The sequence below is a fragment of the Prionailurus bengalensis genome, chromosome C1 (assembly GCF_016509475.1).
Source record: "Prionailurus bengalensis isolate Pbe53 chromosome C1, Fcat_Pben_1.1_paternal_pri, whole genome shotgun sequence".
In the NCBI taxonomy this organism is placed as follows: Eukaryota; Metazoa; Chordata; class Mammalia; order Carnivora; family Felidae; genus Prionailurus; species Prionailurus bengalensis.
Window position 1 is genome coordinate 42,868,070 of NC_057345.1, and position 14,733 is coordinate 42,882,802.

Here is a 14,733-nt window from a genome sequence, read left to right on the forward strand (position 1 = left end):
CACAGAATCCAAAGCAAGCTCCAGGCTCTGAGTTGTCAGCATAGAGCCTGATGTGGGGCTCAAACCCATGAACCACAGATCATGACCTGACCTGAAGCCATACGCTTAACCAACTGAGCCACCCAGGCATCTAAAATAGGATTTTTATTTATTTATTTATTTTTAAATGTTTATTTATTTTTTTGAGCCAGAGAGAGGCAGAGCATGAATGGGGGAGGGTCACAGAGAGAGGGAGACACAGAATCCAAAGCAGGCTCCAGGCTCTGAACTGTCAACACAGAGCCCGACGTGGGGCTTGAACTCATGGACCTTGAGATCATGACCTGAGCTGAAGTCGGACGCTTAACCGGCTGAGCCACCCAGGTGCCCCTAAAATAGGATTTTTAGACGTGTCCTTGTTCTTCCTCTGATGTTGTTAATCTTTGTCTTCTCTCTTTTTCCCGTGATGAATAAAATAAAAGGTGTTTACCAATTTTATTGATCTTGTCAGAGTGCCAGCTTTTATTTTCATTGGTTTTTCTCTATTTTTTCTGTTTTCTGTTCCATTCTGCTAATTTCTATTTATTTCATTCTGCTCACTTTCTAGTTACATCTGCTATGATCCTTAATATTTCCTTTTTTTTACATTGGGTTTAACTTGCTCTTTATTTTTATAGTCTATAAAGTTGGAGGCTTAGGCCATTGCTTTTAAATCTGGCCTTTTTTCAAATGTAGGTATTTGATACAATACATTCTTTTAAAACACTGCTTAAGCAGCATACCGTAAATTAAAAAAAATTTTTTTTAATGTTTATTTTTGAGAGAGAGAGAGAGTGGGCAAAAGGTAGAGAGAGAGGGACACAGAATCCGAAGCAGGCTCCAGGCTCCAAGCTGTCAGCACAGAGCCCAATGTGGGACTTGAACTCATGAACCACAAGATCATCACTTGAGCTGAAGTCGGATGCTTAACCGACTGAGCCACCCAGGGGCCCCCATACCATACGTTTTTTTATGTCATACTTTTATTTTCATTTATTTCAAATTATTTTTAAATTTCAAAAAAAAAAAAAAAAAAAGGAGGGGGGGGGGTAAACCAGGAAACACTCTTAACTGTAGAGAACAAACTGATGGTTACCAGAGGGGAGGCGGGTGGGGAGGAGGGATGTTATGATGAGCATAACAAATGTTGTATGTAAGTGATGAATCACTAAATTCTGCAGCTGTAACTAATATTACACTGTATGTTAACTAACTGGAATCTAAATAAAAACTTGAAAAAAAATTTTCCATTGTGATTTCTTCTCTCACCCATGTGTTAGAAGCATGTTGTTTAATTTTTAAATATTTAGGCATTTTTCAGATATCTTTCTGTTCTCTGTTTCTATTAAAAACATTTTTTTTAATGTTTATTAACTTTTGAAGTAGGGTGAGAGCACAAGCAGGGGAGGGGAAGAGAGAGATGGAGACTGAGGATCAGAAGCAGGTTTTACGCTGACAGCAGGAGCCTGATGCGGGGCTGGAACCATGATCCAACCGTGAGATCATGACCTGAGCCAAAATTTGATGCTTAACCATCCAGCCACCCAGGCACCAGGCCACCCACACACCCCTATTTGTTTCTATTTTAAATCTCTGTGGTCAGAGAATATACTTTGTATGATATGAATACTTTTTAATTACTGAGACTTACTTTTTGGCTTGGGATATGGTCTATTTTGATAAATAGTCTGTGCACTTTCATATGTATTCTGATGTTATTGGGTGGAGTGTTCTGTAAATGCTAAGTCATATTGGTTGTTAATATTGATCAAATCTTCATATCCTTACTGATTTTCCTGTCTGCTTGTTCTATCAGTTATTCAGAGGGGAAGTATTGAGATCTTCTGCTAAATCTGTGGATTTGTCTATTCCTTTCAGTTCTGTCAGTTTTTGTTTCATGTATTCAAGCTCTGATATTAGGTATACTAACATTTAGGATTGTTAGGTACTTGATAATTGACCCCTTCATCATTGTGAGATAATCCTCTTTATTGTAGTGTTCCTTGATCTTAGATCTATTTTGTCTGATACAAACATAGGCATTTCAGCTTTCTGTTGATTAGAATTAGAATAGTATATCTTTTCCCATCCTTTTTCCTATTTCTGTCTTTGTTTGAATTAGGCTTTTTAAAATTGAGGTGTAATTGAGATGCACAATTATATTACTTTCAGGTGTACAACATAATGGTCTGATATTTGCATATATTGTGAAATGATCACCACAATAAGTCTAGTTAGCGTTTGTCACCAAACTTAGTTACAAGACTTTTTTCTTATGCTGAGAACTTTTAAGGACTTTTAAGATTTACAGTCTTAGCAACTTTTGAATATGCAGTAAAGTCTTATTGACTATAGTCACCATGTTGTACATTATATCTCCATGACTTTTTAAATTTTTTTTTTTCAACATTTATTTATTTTTGGGACAGAGAGAGACAGAGCATGAACGGGGGAGGGGCAGAGAGAAGGAGACACAGAATCGGAAACAGGCTCCAGGCTCCGAGCCATCAGCCCAGAGCCCGACGCGGGGCTCGAACTCACGGACCGCGAGATCGTGACCTGGCTGAAGTCGGACGCTTAACCGACTGCGCCACCCAGGCGCCCCTCTCCATGACTTTTTAATAGATTTTATTTTTAAGTAATCCCTACACCCAGCATGGGTTCTGAACAGACAACCCTGAGATCAAGATTTGTATGCTCTACTGACTGAGCCAGCCAGGTTCCCCGCCACTGCCTCGGCCATGACTTTTTAATTTTGTAACTGGAAGCTTGTACCTTTTGCCTACCCTCTGACAACTACCAATCTGTTCTCTGTATCTGTGAGCCAGTTGTTGTTGTTTTTTGAGAATCCACATGTAAGTGAGATCATATGGTATTTGTCATTCTCTGACTTATTGCACTTAGTTTTTCATAATGCATCAAGGTCCATCCATGTTGTCATAGATGGCAAGATTTCATTCTTCTTCCTCCTCCTCCTCCTCCTCTTCCTCTTTCTCCTCCTCTCTCTCCTTCTCCTTCTCCTTCAAGTAATCTCTATACCCAACTTGGGGCTCAAACTCACAAGCCTGAGATCAAGAGTTTTATGCTCCACCAACTGAGCTAGCCAGGTACCCCATGATTCCATTCTTTTTTATGGATGAATAATATTCTATTATATGTATGTGCATGTATGTATATGTGTGTGTATATATGTATATGTGTGTGTGTGTGTGTATATATATATATATGTATATATGTGTGTGTGTATCTATATGTCTGTATAGCCCGCATTGTCTTTATGCATTCATCTGTTGATGGGCACTTAGCACTTAGGTTGTTTCCATATCTTGGCTGTTGTAAATAATGCTGCAGTAAGCATGGGGGTACATATATTTTTTGGAGTTAGTGTTTTTGTTTTCTTTTGATAAATACCCAGAAGTGGAACTGCTGAATCATATGGTATTTCTCTTTTTAATTTTTTGAGGAGCTGCTATACTATTTTTCATAGTGGCTGAAATTTACATTTGCACCTGTAGTGCACAAAGGTTCCCTTTTTCTAATACTTATTATTTCTTGTCTTTTTGATAATTGCCATTTTAACAGGTATGAGGTGATATATCAGTGTGGTTTTTGAATTAGATTTTTGTAGGCAACATATAGTTGGGTCTTGCTTTTTAACAATTTATCAGTCTCCTCTTTTTAACTGGGCTTTTTGTATCCTTTTTATTTAATGTGGCTATTGATATATAGGGTTTAAATTAATAGCTGAAACTAATACCTACTGGCTTCTACCAGCTTGCGAGACTCTTGCGTGATTGTGCACAACTCTTCTCATCTTTGCTTTCAGTGATTTAAATTGGCTGTAGTGGAAGTATTTACATCACAAAAATTGGCAAATACATTAGTTATGCCTCCCCGACCCTCATGAGACTGTTAGTAAATGTTTACTTGGACAACATTAGTTTAAAATTTTTTTAATGTTTATTTATTTTTGAGAGAGAGTACAAGCAGAGGAGGTGCAGAAACAGAGAGGCACAGACAGAATCCGAAGCAGGCTCCAGGTTCTGAGCTGTCAGCACAGGGCCCAACGTGGGGCTCAAACTCATGAACTGTGAGATCACAACCTGAGCCAAAGTCGGGTGCTTACCTGACTAAGCCACCCAGAAGCCCCAAGGACAGCACTAGTTTAAATCTACTATCTTACTATCTTGCTATTTGTTTTTTTTTTGTTGTTGTTCAATGTCTTCTTTTTCCCGTTTTCTCTTTGTTTTCTGCTAATTGAGTTTTTTGTGTGTGTAATTTCACTTTAGTTTTTTTTTAGTTGGATTTTTTTTTATTCCATAAAACTCTTGGAATACACTTTTTAAATTTATTTTTTAAATTTACATACAAGTCAGTTAGCTATAGTGCAACAATGATTTCAGGAGTAGATTCCTTAATGCCCCTTACCCATTTAGCCCATCCCCCACTCCCACAACCCCTCCAGCAACCCTCTGTTTGTTCTCTATATTTAAGAGTCTCTTATGTTTTTGCCCCCCTCCTTGTTTTTATATTGTTTTTGTGTCCCTTCCCGCATGTTCATATGTTGTGTCTAAAAGTCCTCATATGAGTGAAGTCATATATTTGTCTGTCTCTGACTGACTCATTTCACTTAGCATAATACCCTCTAGTTCCATCTACGTATGCAAATGGCAAGATTTCTTTCTTTTTGATTGCTGAGTAATACTCCATTGTGTGTGTGTGTGTGTGTGTGTGTGTGTGTGTGTGTATGTATATATATATATATATATATATATATATATATATATATATATACCACATCTTCTGTATCCATTCATCCATCGATGGACATTGGGCTCTTTCCTTACTTTGGCTGTTGTTGATAGTGCTGCTATAAACATCGGGGTGCATGTGCCCCTTTGAAACAGCATACCTGTATCTCTTGGATAAATACCTAGTAGTGCAATTGCTGGGTCATAGGGTAGTTCTATTTTTAATTTTTTGAGGAACCTTCATACTGTGTTCCAGAGTGGCCGTACCATTTTGCTTTCCCACCAGTAGTGCAAAAGAGATCCTCTTTCTCTGCATCCTCGTCAACATCTGTTGTTGCCTGAGTTGTTAATTTTTGTCATTCTGACAGGTGTGGGGTGGTATCTCATTGTGGTTTTGATTTGTATTTCCCTGATGATGAGTGATGTTGAGCATTTTTTAATGTGTCAGTTGGCCATCCGGATGTCTTCTTTGGAAAAGTGTCTATTCATGTCTTTTGCCCATTTCTTCACTGGATTATTTTTTGGGTTTTTTGGGTGTGGAGTTTGATAAGTTCTTTATAGATTTTGGATACTAACCCTTTATCTGATATGTCATTTGCAAATATCTTTTCCCATTCTGTTGGTTGCCTTTTAGTTTTGTTGATTGTTTCCTTTGATGTGCAGAAGCTTTTTATCCTGATGAGGCCCCAATAGTTCATTTTTGCTTTTGTTTCCCTTGCCTCCGGAGATGTGTTGAGTAAGAAGTTGTTGCAGCCAAGATCATAAAGGTTTTTGCCTGCTTTCTCCTCGAGGATTTTGGTGGCTTCCTGTCTTACATTTAGGTCTTTCATCCATTTTGAGTTTATTTTTGTGTATGGTGTAAGAAAGTGGTCCAGGTTCATTTTTCTGCACGTTGCTATCCATTTCAGAGCATGTGCACATATGTGTTCTCTGTCTGTCTCTTTTTGTCTCCAGTTCCCTTCTCTGTGAATTCTAGATGGCTTGTTCTCTTTGAATTCTGAACTCTGTTTCTTCAACTTAGGAAGATTGCTGGACTCCATGTTACTCCTCCTTGTTCTTTCCAAGTAGCAATCTGGGGAAAATCATAATGCTCATCTTATTTGTTTTCCTTCTCTTAGAGATCTCTATGCTGTGCTTTATACTTGTACATTGAAAATTGTTGCTTTATATATTTTGTCCAAGCTTTTAGATGGTTAAGCTAGAAAGATAAATATGTTTTCTGTAATCCATCTTGTCTAGAAGCAGAAGTTATATATCATTGTTTTAATTAGCACCCCTTTTTTACTTAGCAGTGAACATTTTCTCTTTAAAAAAACTTTTTTAAATTTTATTTTTTATTTTTAAAAATTTACATCCAAATTATTTAGCACCTAGTGCAACAATAATTTCAGGAGTAGATTCCTTAGTGCCCCTTACCCATTTAGCCCATCCCCCCTCCCACAACCCCTCCAGCAACCCTCTCTTTGTTCTCCATATTTAAGAGTCTCTTATGTTTTTTTAAAAATTTTTTTTAATGTCTATTTATTTTTGAGACAGAGAGAGACAGAGCATGAATAGGGGAGGGGCAGAGAGGGAGACACAGAATCGGAAGCAGGCTCCAGGCTCTGAGCCGTCAGCCCAGAGCCTGATGTGGGGCTCGAACTCACGAACCGTGAGATCGTGACCTGAGCTGAAGTCGGACGCTCAACCGACTGAGCCACCCAGGCGCCCCAAGAGTCTCTTATGTTTTATCTCCCTCCCTGTTTTTATATTATTTTGCTTCCCTTCCCTTATATTCATCTGTTCTGTGTCTTAAAGTCCTCATATGAGTGAAGTCATATGATACTTGTCTTTCTCTGACTAATTTCACTTAGCATAATACCTTCTAGTTCCATCCACGTAGTTGTAAATGGCAAGATTTCATTCTTTTTGATGCCGAGTAATACTCTATTGTATATATATACCACATTTTCTTTATCCATTCATCCATCGATGGACATTTGGGCTCTTTCCATAATCTGGCTGTTGTTGATAGTGCTGCCATAAACATTGGGGTGCATGTGCCCCTTTGAAACAGCACACCTGTATTCCTTGCATAAACGCCTAGTAGTGCAATTGCTGAGTCATAGGGTAGTTCTATTTTTAATTTTTTGAGGAACCTTCATACTGTGTTCCAGAGAGGCTGCACCAGCTTGCATTCCCAAAAAACTTTTTTTTCTTAATGTTTATTTTTGAGAGGGAGAGAGAGAGAGGGTGCAGGGGAGGAGCAGAGAGGGAGAAAGAGAATCCAAAGTGGACTCTGTGCTGACAGCAAAGAACCTGATTTGGGGCTTGAACTCATGAACCATGAGATCATGACCTGAGCTGAAGTCAGATGCTTAACTGACTGAGCCATCCAGGATCCCCTTCTCTTTGTTTTTAAAAATTTCTTTAGAACTCTTATTTTTAATATTTCTGTGTCCAGAGATTCACAAGACCCATTTCTATCAAAATATCATTTGGATTGTCAAGTGTTTATCATATCTAACTAAATAATTTTCTTTCTTTAGGCCTATATTTTTTCTTTTTTTTCTCAATGTTTATTTTTATTTATTTTTTTCAACGTTTTTTTTTTTTATTTATTTTTGAGACAGAGAGAGACAGAGCATGAACGGGGGAGGGGCAGAGAGAGAGGGAGACACAGAATCGGAAACAGGCTCCAGGCTCTGAGCCATCAGCCCAGAGCCTGACGCGGGGCTCGAACTCACGGACCGCGAGATCGTGACCTGGCTGAAGTCGGACGCTTAACCGACTGCGCCACCCAGGCGCCCCTCAATGTTTATTTTTGAAAGAGAGAGAGAGACAGAGCATGAGCAGGGGAGGGGCAGAGAGAGAGGGAGACACAGACTCCGAAGCAGGCTTCAGGCCCTGAGATGTCAGTACGGAGCCCGATGTGGGGCTCAAACTTACAGACCGCGAGATCATGACCTGAGCTGAAGTCAGATGCTTAACCCACTGAGCCACCCAGGGACCCCTATATTTTCTTAAAGAGAAGGGCTTAGCAGTATTCCCTTTGGAACTCCTTGTGGACCAAAAATAATCCTCATTTATTCATTCAACAAGTATAGAATGTTTGCTGTGTGGCAGGCCATATGCTAGTCATTGGGTGTATGTGCAAAGGTGTATGAAAAAAGATTCCTGCCTTCAGGGAGTTCATGGTCTAGCAGGGAAACTGAGAAGAAACTGTTAGCTTTCCCTTTGTGAAATATTTGTGGTAGTAACTATGTTCTTATATTGTAGAACTAGGAAACAAAGGTGATTACACTCTCTGAGGTGATTACACTCTTTATCTTAGCCCTAATTCACTTCTTTTCTCAAAAACCCAAGCATGCTTCTGCCTTAAGATCTTTTTGGTTGCTGTTCTCTCTGCCTAGAATGCTCCTTTCCCAAGGTTACCCAAATAACTTACTCCTTACTGCTTCACATTCTTGCTCAAATATCGTTTTGTCAATGAGACCTTCCTTGTCTATTGTGTATAAAATAGCACTTCCTAGGGGTGCCTTGTGGCTCAGATGGTTGAGTGTCCAGCTTCGGCTCAGGTGACGATCTCACTGTTTGTGAGTTTGAGCCCCGCATTGGGGTCTATGCTGACAGCTCAGAGCCTGGAGCCTGCTTCGGATTCTGTGTCTCCCTCTCTCTCTGCTCCTCCCCTGCTCACCCCGCTCACACTCTGTCTCTCTCAAAAAAAAAAAAAAAAAAAAAAAAAAAAAAAAAAAAAAAAAAAATTAAAGTAGCACTTCCTACGTTCAGTTTTATCCCCTTACTTGAATTTGTTCTTCTTTATAGCATTATTATTTATATTTTAATTTAGTTTTATCTTCATCACCTTTTGTCCCCTCCCTGCCTCAGTTGTAAATGCCAGATGAGCAGAGCATACTACCTTGAGTAGTATGGGTACATATTGGATTCTTTATAAATACTTCATGAAAAAATTAACACCTCACTTGATTATTTTTCCTTTCCATGTTTCCCTGCAAAGCATTTCCTGACTGACTTTATTCACATTGCTTATTTTTGGTTTACTATGGCTTAAAATAAGCAGACGTCTTAAGTAACACTGTAATAGTTGAAAGAGACACTTAGCATGTCAAGTACTTATTTCTTTCTCCCCTCTCTTAGACTTCACAAAAGACCAATCCAGTTGATAAGCATCTTGAGGTCCTGATAAAAAAATATGGATTGTGTGCCAAACCAGTTGCTCCTCAGATGTTTGGGTTTGCTGGAAAAGAACACATGGAAAAATATGGTATGTTAAAAACATTTTAAGGCCTATCGATAGTTATATGCATGTGAAGAGAAACAATAGGAATTTATTTAGGAACTGTGGAAAATATCAGGATCTATAAAATATAAAGTGGTTTTTGAATTAAATTGAAGAAATAGTTCATGTAGGATTTAATTGTAGAGAAGGTATTTATGTATAGGATATCATATGGGAGGTACCTAGAATGTTCCATACCAAGAAATTGAAACAGGAAAAGTAACATAAGTCTTGTCCCCTATAATCATGAATTATAAATTGAGGTGTATCCATTCTGAATATGACGAGACTTAAAGCTTGCTCTTGGTAATAGGTTTATATAGTCAAATTTTATTCTTAGTGCTTGAATTCATCAAGAGTCCATCATTGGTCATTTGTAATGTTTTATGAGGTTTAAATTTCATAGTTGATTTGCATTTTGTAGGTAAACATCCTAATTTTTTGACTGATAATCAAATGATTGGCTTGCCTTAGCCAGTTAGTTAAAGCATGGGATAGTACAGATAGGATTTTTAAAAAAAATTTTTTAACGTTTTATTTTTTATTTTTGAGACAGAGAGAGACAGAGCATGAATGGGGGAGGGGCAGAAAGAGAGGGAGACACAGAATCGGAAGCAGGCTCCAGGCTCTGAGCCATCAGCCCAGAGCCCTACACAGGGCTCAAACTCACAGACTGTGAGATCGTGACCTGAGCTGAAGTCGGACACTTAACCGACTGAGCCACCCAGGCGCCCGTAGGATTTTTTTTTTTTTTAATGGTATGACCCTGAACCAGTGCCTTGCTATGTACTATGAGATAAGAAAGTAAGTAATCCTACATGAAGTTCAGCTTTCTTATTCTTTGCAGGAAAAATATCCCAGGTTGTTTGATAACCAAAATCAAATAATTAGAAAGGAAAAAAATTTTCAAGGAAGAATGGTGGGAAGAACATTGCCAGTTTTTGGCCATGAGAATTTTGTTTGTTTGTTTATTTATTTATTTATTTTTATTAAAAAAAATTTTTTTAATGTTGACTCATTTCTGAGACACAGACAGAGCATGAGCAGGGGAGGGGTAGAGAGAAAGAGAGACACAGAATCCAAAGCAGGCTCCAGGCTCTGAGCTGTCAGCACAGAGCCCAACATGGGGCTCGAACTCACAAACTCCAAGATCATGACCTGAGCCGAAGTCAGACAATCAACCTAGTGAGCAACCCAAGCACCCTGAGAATTTTCTTTCTTAATGCTATTTCCTGCATTTTAAAACTCAGTCTGTTCCATTCTGGCTTCCCTTCTTTCGCAAGGCTACTATTGAGCACCATGTTGCCATATCTAGTAAATATTTTTTAATCCTAATTTAATAGACCTTAACACCATTAATCCCTTTTGACTACTTCCTTCTTGAAACATACTCTTCTCTAGGCTTTTGTGACACCCCATTCTCCTGGTTTTCCTTACCTCTTTGGCTATTCCTTATCTATTTCTTTTTCAATTAAATAATTCATTTAAAATATTATTTGGGCTGTCATTATATTCTAGGCACTGCTCTAGGCATTGGATACATCGGTATATCAGTTTGCTATTGCTTTGTAATAAGCCATGCCAAAACTCAGTGATTTTAAACAATAATTATTTTTTACAAGTTAGGAGATTGACTAGGAATCAGCTCATCTAAGCTGAACTCAGCTTTTCTTGTTTGGGTTAATCATATGACTATAGGATGACTGGAGGCTCTGTTCTACTCTTGTTTGACTGGGTCATATATCTTTCTTCCTCCTGGGACCAGAGAGCCAGCCCTGGCATGTCCTTTTCATGGTGACAGCAGGAGGACAAGAGAGTAATCTGCAGCATGTAAAGCCTTGTGAGACTTCAGCTGTTGACCAAAGCAAGTTACATTGCAAACTTGGAATCAAGGGATAGGGAAATACATTCCACTTCTTTTGTTGTAGGAAACTGCAAAGTCAGACCTCAAAGGACATTTAAGAGGGAAAAAGAATTAAGTATATTAGTGTATTCATTCATAAGCTATAAATAAGCGATGAAATATGAAGTCTTTGCTTACATTTCTAGTACGGGAGAGATATTAACACATGAAAAAAATGAAGGTAATTTTCAGGTAGTTATTAGTCTTGTGAAGAAAAAAAACAAGGGTGGGGTGAGGAAGGCAAACTTAGGGCAGTCAGTGATGGCTTCTATACTTACATAACCAGGTGGCATCTTGGATATCTGCTTGTATATTTAATAGGCATCTCAATTTAACATGTTCAGATGCAAACTCTTCTCTTCTCCCATAATTTTAAACTTGTTCCTCCTCTAGTTTTCCTCATCTAAGTGGCACTTCCATTTATTCAGATGTTCAAGGCAGAAACATGAGTCATCTTTGACACTTCTCCCTTCTTATTCTTCTTATTCCAGTCCCTCCAGTCCCATTATGTCCTATCATTTCTACCTGCAGACTCTAAAACAAAGACTCCAGACTCCTTCCAGTTCCTTTTATTACCACAGCTCTTAACCCTAGACCAGAGTTTTTCAAACTGTGGGTTGTGACCTGCTAGGAAATGATGGGATCAGCTTAGCGGGTTGAACCCAGCATTTTTTAAAAATCAAAAAATTTGTCATTGATGGGTATTATAACTCAATACAGAGAAGTACACAAAACATAAATATACAGGTGGTGCATGGGTGGCTCAGTTGCTTAAGCAACTTGATTCTGGCTCAGGTCCTAATCTCACAGTTGTGAAATCAGGCCCCAAGTTGGGCTCTGTGTTGAATCTCACAGTTGTGAAATCAGGCCCCAAGTTGGGCTCTGTGTTGAGTGTGTAGCCTGCTTGGGATTCTCTCTCTTTCCTCTCTCTGTCCCTCCCCTGCTCATTCTCTACCCCCACTCTCAAAAATAAATAAATAAACTTCAAATTCAGTTGGTTGAATGTCTGACTCTTGATTTTGGCTCAGGTCTTGATCCTAGAGTTGTGGAATCAAGTCCTTCAGACTCTGTGATCCTGCTTGAGATTCTCTCTCTCCTTCTCCCTCTCCCCATCCCTCTCACCTGTCTGCACACACACACTCTCTCTCTCAAAACAAATAAACATTTAAAAAAAGATAAAGATAAGTTTTCTTCTACCTTGGGTCCCTTCTGAAACAGCTGAGGGACAACATTCTTAAGCTTCTTGATTCTTTGATTGAGAGGATTTGTGAGGCACAACCTTTTTTTCTTTAGAGGGCTTTTTGTCTGTTTGAACTATATTCTGAGGCGTCACTTTTGATATTTCTGAGATCATAGCAAAAGATTTGTCATACCTTGGGCTTCATCCTTGTACCATTTTTTACAAGCAGTGCCCTGGATTTGATCTTTGCTCAAAGACTGTTACTTAATTTTAGCATCTTTTCCCACTTTGAGAGGCTTGAACTTTCAATGCCATCAGGTCCTGAATTCTTTTTGTTTAACAGCCCTTTCTTCAGTATAGCAGTATAGATTTTTACTATAAATAGCAAGAAGAAATCATGTGGCACCTTCAATATTTTGGTTATTATCTGATTTTCACATAACTGCAGATAATAGTGTTACTATAGTGTCAGCAAGCATTGCAGCAAGGATCTCCTTTCCTCTGTTCCTCAGTAAGGTTTTTATCGTTTTGTAAACCCTCACCAACAGCATCCTCACAGGATCTGGAGGCTTCTACTAATAGTTTCTTTAAGGCACTTTATTTAGGCTTTCACTAGCAGTTTCCTTAAAACCCACTTCCTTGTTCCAAAGCCATTCATGTATTTTACATTTTTGTTTAGTGTAACCTCAGTTCCAGTATATTAGTCTGCTTGGGTGCCGTAACAAAATACCGTAGATTGGGTGGCTCAAACAACAAAAATTAATTTCTCACAGTTCTGGAGGCTGGGAAGTCCTAGATCAAGGTACAAGATAGATTTTATTCTGAGGCCTCTTGTCTTGGTTTGTAGGTGGCTGCCCTTCCATGTGTACTCACCTGACCTCTTCTTTTGTGTAGGTGCAAAGAGAGAGAATGAGAATGAGAATGAGAGAGAGAGAGAGAATGAGACAGAGGGAGAAGGAAACATCTTTCTCTTCTCCTTCTTGAGTATTGCTTTTCTTTTTTCTTTTTCTTTTTTACATTTATTTATTTTTGAGAGACAGAGAGACAGAGCACAAGTGGGGATGGGCAGAGAGGGAAAGAGACAGAATCCGAAGCAGGCTTCAGGCTCTGAGCTGTCAGCACAGAGCCTGACGCGGGGCTCAAATTCACAAACCATGAGATCGTGACCTGAGCCGAAGTTGGACGCTCAACCAACTGAGCCACCCAGGCGCCCCTTAAGAGTATTGTAAGGGCACTAATCTGTCATGGGGACCTCACTCTCGTGACCTCACTACCCTAATTACCTCCCAGTAGTCCTGTTTCCAAATACTATCACATTGGGGTTTAGGGCTTCAACATATGATTTTTGTCAGGGACACAGTCTGTAGCATTTAGGTACTAAAATATGTATTCATTATTTGTTATTGTAAAACAATGAGACTCTGTATTTTAAAAAATAATTTCTTGTTGTTTTCATTCCCATTGTCCTGGCCTTCTTTCATTGTCTTCAGTAAACCAAACTGTTTTCTGCCTCAGAGTCTCATATTCCCTTTGGCTACGGTGCTATTTACTCCATTCTTTCAAGATTGGCTGTCCTCATCCATTAGGTCTTAAAAAAATCCTGTCTCATATCTCCAACACTTTACCAAGGTATCTCCACTTGGATGTCTATAATAGGCATTTCAACTTTAATAGGTCTAAAACTGAAGTCCTAATTCTTTCTCTGAACTCCCCCCTTCTCCTCTGTTCCTCCTGAAGATTTCCCCTTTCAATACATGGTAACTCCATCTTTCTAGGACATTTGGCCAAAAACCATGGGGCTGTTCTTGATTCTGCTTGAACTTGACAGTATGAGTATATTGGCAAACCTTTTCACTCATTTCTCAGTAAACATCTCTCACCCTTTCTACCACTTCTACTGTAGTGCAGGTCACCCTAATTTCTCATCTGGATTATAGGAGTCCTGTTTTGTTTTTGGTTTTTTGCCTCTTCTTGTGTATCTCTGCAGTCAGTTCTTTACTATATAGCCAGAGCAGTGTTGTTGTGTTGTTGTTGTGGTTTTTGTGGTTTGTTTGTTTGTTTGTTGTTTTTTAATTCAAGAATCGCCATTCAAATCAGTATTTAATTTTATTGACGTGTATGAGACCAAGTGTCCCTTGCTGTCACAGGAGTATAGCAAACAGGTATAGTTAAGAAACAACTTTATTTTGAGCAGGGGGAGTGACAACACGGCACTTAACAGCTATATCCTATATCAGCTATATCAGCACTTAACAGTCTAAACCCTGCTTCAGTGCAATGTGTTTAAAATATAAGCCAGATGAGTTCACTCCTCTGCTCAAACTCTCCATATGTTCTCATCATACTCAGATTGAAGCTTAGACGTCTTATTGTGGCCTACAAACTTCTGCACGATCTGCTCCCCTACCCTCATTAGTGTTCTGACCTCATCTGTTACCATTTTTTCTTTCACCACTCTACTCCAGCCACATTATCCTTTCTGTTTTTGAAAACAGTGAACACATTCCTGCTTGAGGCAGGGCCTTGCTGTTTCCACTTCTGGAATACTTTACCCTAAGATATCATTGGTGCTAGCTCCTTTATTTCCATCAGGTCTTTGCTT

The 14,733-nt window shown here is 38.9% G+C and overlaps 1 protein-coding gene and 1 non-coding gene across 2 annotated transcripts in view; one reads left to right on the forward strand and one right to left on the reverse strand.

The window, feature by feature from the left end:
• SCP2 (sterol carrier protein 2) overlaps positions 1-14,733 on the forward strand; it is a 118,274-nt gene that overhangs the window by 19,847 nt on the left and 83,694 nt on the right. Inside the window, exon 6 of the mRNA XM_043574996.1 lies at positions 8,907-9,033. Coding sequence (XP_043430931.1) covers positions 8,907-9,033 — 127 coding nt within the window. The remainder of the gene's footprint in view (positions 1-8,906; positions 9,034-14,733) is intronic.
• LOC122482328 lies at positions 14,246-14,371 on the reverse strand. The gene has a single exon (XR_006297116.1). It is a non-coding gene; the product is annotated as a small nucleolar RNA SNORA63 (small nucleolar RNA).